General features: G+C 47.3%; 1 protein-coding gene across 3 annotated transcripts; it reads right to left on the bottom strand.

Annotated features, from left to right (window-relative positions):
- Positions 1 to 210: 210 nt before the first annotated feature.
- Positions 211 to 2,009, bottom strand: LOC147376509 (uncharacterized). Of its 3 annotated transcripts, none has more exons than XM_086394515.1 (2): positions 1,963 to 2,009; positions 211 to 956 (listed from the first exon to the last, which is right to left on the bottom strand). In XM_086394515.1, exon 2 carries the CDS (start codon positions 903 to 905, stop codon positions 516 to 518), a length of 390 nt encoding a protein of 129 aa, XP_086250641.1. In that variant the 5' UTR covers positions 906 to 956; positions 1,963 to 2,009; the 3' UTR covers positions 211 to 515. The 3 variants fall into 3 exon arrangements, with proteins under 3 accessions (XP_086250641.1, XP_086250639.1, XP_086250640.1); XM_086394513.1 differs by having other exon boundaries at positions 211 to 923; XM_086394514.1 differs by having other exon boundaries at positions 211 to 918.
- Between the last annotated feature and the right edge of the window lie 2,528 nt (positions 2,010 to 4,537).

The raw sequence follows: 4,537 nt of genomic DNA, 5'->3' as shown, positions 1-4,537 counted from the left end.
GGTGGTCTTGCCTGCTCTCCCAATGCCAGCCTAGCAATGCTTGTGAGTATAGTCACACACACACACACACAGACACACACACACGTGTTCCCAATGTCTAGATCCTTTCTGACTGCAGCTCTCACAAACAGCCCTTACTGTGGGCAGTTTCTGCTTCACGTGAAAGAACCATGAAGGAAGCTATCAGCCAGTGACACATACAGTCCGCTATCGAGTTAAACATATTTAATGGGGGCAGAGCAGGGAAGATTCACTCGATTCCCCCAACCCCAACATCCTCTTCAGATGAGCCCTGAGCAGCAGGAAGACTAGCTCAGCCAGTGAGCTTTTCAACCTGATTCAGAAGCTCAGGAACCCTCCAGACTGAATGTGAGGGAAACTTTTTACAGGGTACAAAGAAGCAGGGGTTATAATTCAGGGTGACAGCACACTCATTGCAAGTGGGACAACAGAAGCAAATGGAGGAGATTCAGCAGCTGGTGCTCAGTTCCTCAAAGGCGTGGATGTGGACCACATTACTTCTGCTTGGTCTTCTGCTGAGCTGGCCCTGGGATGACTGGTGAAGGACATGGCTCTGGAACCTTGGGGTGGCAGGGCTCTGGAACCTTGGGATGGCAGGGCTCCGGAACCTTGGGGTGGCACGGCTCTGGAACCTTGGGGTGGCAGGGCTCTGGAACCTTGGGGTGGCAGGGCTCTGGAACCTTGGGGTGGCAGGGCTCTGGAACCTTGGGGTGGCATGGCTCTGGAACCTTAGGGTGGCAGGGCTCTGGCACCTTGGTGTGGCATGGCTCCTTGGTTTGGGGGATGCATGTTTCCTGGGGAGGAGGCTGGCAGGGCTGTTTCACCTGATGCTGCTGAAGTTGTGGAGGTGGGATGCAGGGCTGCTTCTGCTGGTGGGAACTCATGCTTCAAAGGAGGCTGAACTTAGAGACAGAAAAGCTGACTCAATGATTTGACTAAACAGAGAAGAAATCAGGTTAAATGCCAAACAGTTTCACTTCAGGGCCCTTTAGAGGAGACAGTCTCTGTTCCTTCTAGCTAAATTTGATAGTTAAAACATGCTTTGATAATTTCTGAGGTTTTGCAAGAGGAGGAGCTTAAAGGCAACTCATTTCTGTGCCATATCAGGGGGATTCATTCCTCGGCTCCATTTCTTCCCCAGACACGTCACGTCCCTTATTGACAAAACCCAAAACCACATATTAAGTCATTTAGAAAGCGATGTAGAAAGAGCTGCACTGCACACACCTCTAGTATCACACAGAACACCTTGTGATTTATTGGATGAGTCTAGAATCTAAGCTCCTCCTACTTTACTCTGGCCTTTGTGTACACAGGCCTCTCTGAAATGCTTCCCTTCCCATCTCTGTGTGTCCAAATACTCCTCCATCATAGCTCACATCATGTGTCATCACCAGCAGCTCTTCTTGAGCTCCCCCAAACTGCCACTGCCTTTCCCTGACCCCTCTCTGATACCAGTCACTATCTACTTTAGATTTCAGCTACATGTGTGTACATGCATTATCTTCCCTGCTAGGTTGTAAGTTTGTGAGGAAGTTCTGTGACCATTTGATCCCCTCCACAATGCCTAGCACTGTGCCTTAAGTATAATAAATATTCAGTAGAGGTCCCTCTTATGAATTAAAATTTGTATAATAAGTTATCAGAAACAGGGAATAATGGTGTTGCTGAGTGTGTCCTGAGTTCTAGTGGTAACACAACCACTAATTTACCTTGAGAACTTACGAAGATTGTCCTCCTTTTTGACCCCCAGTTCCATAGCTGTCCACTGAAGGGGCTACCTTCACCAGCTCTAATGTCCTTTCAAACCCAAACCACGTTTCATTTAAAATAAAGATACCCCAGTATTCTCTCTTCAGCCCTCTTACACGTGTTTGCCTCTGTCCATTTTCCAACAACGATAAAATAAAAATTTCAAATAGATTCTAATCAGAGACTCACCTGGTCCACAGAGAAGAACAGGTTGTCTGGTTGCTCCAGTCGGTTGTGAAGTCAACGGGCCAGCTGGCATTTTATACAATGAATGAGCCCTGCCTCAAGGAAATACAATCATCGGGGGCCCCCTCTGTTTTCCTTCCTTACCTGTCAAGCACGATTCACCTGATTCCCCTCAATTATCAGTTGGCTCAGCTTTTGTGATGAAAACCACCCACTTGATATTCTTTGGCACTGGCTGTATGACAGTGATGTCACCTGGGCCTAATTCCAATTGCCCCTCCCCCGCAGACCCAGAATAGGGCTTATCTGGGGGAGGGGTGACCCACAGGCTTCCTGGAGCGTTTAATGAACTAATTCTGAAGAAAGGATTGAGTCCTTTTGCGGTAGTGCCACTTTCCTGCTGCCTTTTTCCTTGGGATGGTTGTTCCTCATGTGCTGTGGGATAGAGCACATTTGAGTAGATGAACAAGTGGGAAAGGAAGGGGATCAGATAAGCTGAAGTGGGCACGCGCTGTCTGCCTTATAATGCTAGATGCTAGAGAGCATGGAATTGACTGGTTATAGAGTCCTTGTCTGAAATGTCCTACACCCTTATGTTCATCCCTTCTCCTAACTCCATTAAACTACACACATTTGGAATTACTTAATTATCACCCCCCCCACCACCAACAACCTCACCCCTCTCTGACTGGTTGCTAATCTGGGTAAACCTGCTTTGCTTTCACCAACCACACCTTCACCCCTCTCCTATTTCAGAGATTTTCAAGAGCTAATTCCTTTTCTGGGATAAACTTTTCTCTTCCCTCCACCCAGCCTTCAGGACATGGCCCTGCCCTCTTTCCTAACACAACTCTATACCACCCCCACCTGAAAACCTGGAAGTCTTTTCTAACCACCTTTACCCACAACCCATTCATGGAGTCCTCCAGGATGAACACTTCCCCACCTCTTGCCCACTTCCTACTCCAGACCCAGCATCTTGAGAATCTTGCTGGCTTCAATGGTTTCCTTCCTCTCTGGCTCTGTATCTTTGGGCGAGTGGAGGGTGGGGGGTGCTTTCTGTGCATCAAAAATGTGTCTGCTCAAAACAACAGTTGTTGTTGTTCAGTCTCTCAGCCGTATCCGACTCTTTGCGACCCCATGGACTGCAGCACACCAGACTTCCCTATCCTTCACCATCTCCCGGAGCTTGCTCCAACTCATGTCCAATCAGCTGCTTATGCCATTTAACCATTTCATCCTTTGTCATCCCCTTCTCCTCCTGCCTTCAATCTTTCCCAGCATCAGGTCTTTTCTAATGAGTCAGCTCTTTGCGTCAGGAGGCCAAAGTATTGGGGCTTTAGCTTCAGCATCAGTCCTTCCAATGAATATTCAGGACTGATTTCCTTTAGGATAGACTGGTTGGATCTCTTTGCAATCCAAAGGACCCTCAAGAGTCTTCTCCAACATCACAGTTCAAAAGCATCAATTCAACAGTGTTCCCATAGTAATTTCTGTATCCTCATTCATTCAACAAACGTTGAACAAGTTCTTAATATACACCTGTTATGTCTCATTCTAGGAGCTTTCCCAGTATGAAAACCCCTTCCCCTCAGAGTAAGAATTCCCTAGGGTGAGGGACACAGCCTAGTTCAGAGCCACTAGTTTAATGGAACTCTGAGATCTTCACTAGATCCATGCTTCTCAAGTGATAACAGTTTGAGGCTGTGGACGTGAAATAACTCACCCAAGACCAAACAAGAGACCCCATGAGAAAAGGAATTCCACACAGAAATCCTGTGTTCATCTTCATACTAGTCCATCCTTGCTCCTAATGCCTACAGAGCAAATTAAGCTCAGGCAGGAAAATGACTAAAGGTGGAAAGGGGGAACTCAGCCTTCCTGGCTTGGATCTGGGCCCACTCAGAGTCCTGGGAAAGCATCATGTGAGTGGCAGTGTGAGGTCAGGAAGAGCTTTGCCTTTTGGGTGAGCCCTTAATATTTGCTAAGATAAATCCTCTTAAGTAGGAAAAAAGCTACTGAATGTTTAAAGTGGCTCTGGGGATAAACAGAAGGTATTTCCAGCACTTCTAAAAATAGAAGGGGCATGAGTTAGCATAGGGCAAAGTAAGGGGCTCATCTAGTTTATCATCGTTCAGTGGACTGGGTCTGAGAGAGGGAGAGAAAGGCTGAAATGCTAAAATGTCTGTTTTGAAGCAGAGTTGTTTTCACGTTGGAGGAAGTCCCAGGGGCAAAGTGACAGAGCTTAGGTGCCCTTAACAGTAATAGCATTGAGGATAGCAAGAAGATACTTCTGAGCATCTGCCCAGGGATAGCTTCCCTCCATGATGTTCGGATCCTGGAGAGTCTCCTCACCATGGGCTTCTCTTTCTGGGGGCATAAGAGCAGGGATTCCCTGAAGGTCCTTACACTGGAAATTTCCTCTGATGTACGCAACATGAAACTGAAGTCACTGCTTCAGAGCTGCCCTCAAAACACAAGATGTTACTAGGTGTGGCCTTGGGAGAATCCTAGTCACCCTTAAACCCAGCTGTATAGATAGCTCCTCCTTCCTCTACCCCCAAACACATACCTAAAT

The sequence above is a fragment of the Bos grunniens genome, chromosome 3 (assembly GCF_055505025.1).
Source record: "Bos grunniens cultivar Pamir isolate PY7600 chromosome 3, Bosgru_T2T1.0, whole genome shotgun sequence".
Classification (NCBI taxonomy): Eukaryota; Metazoa; Chordata; class Mammalia; order Artiodactyla; family Bovidae; genus Bos; species Bos grunniens.
Note: the sequence above shows the minus strand (reverse complement) of the source record. Positions and strands in the feature narration are given on the sequence as shown.

What these genes read in the sequence shown, in the direction of transcription:
- LOC147376509 (XM_086394515.1), bottom strand. Translation starts at nt 905, where the DNA reads ATGAGTTCCCACCAGCAGAAGCAGCCCTGCATCCCACCTCCACAACTT.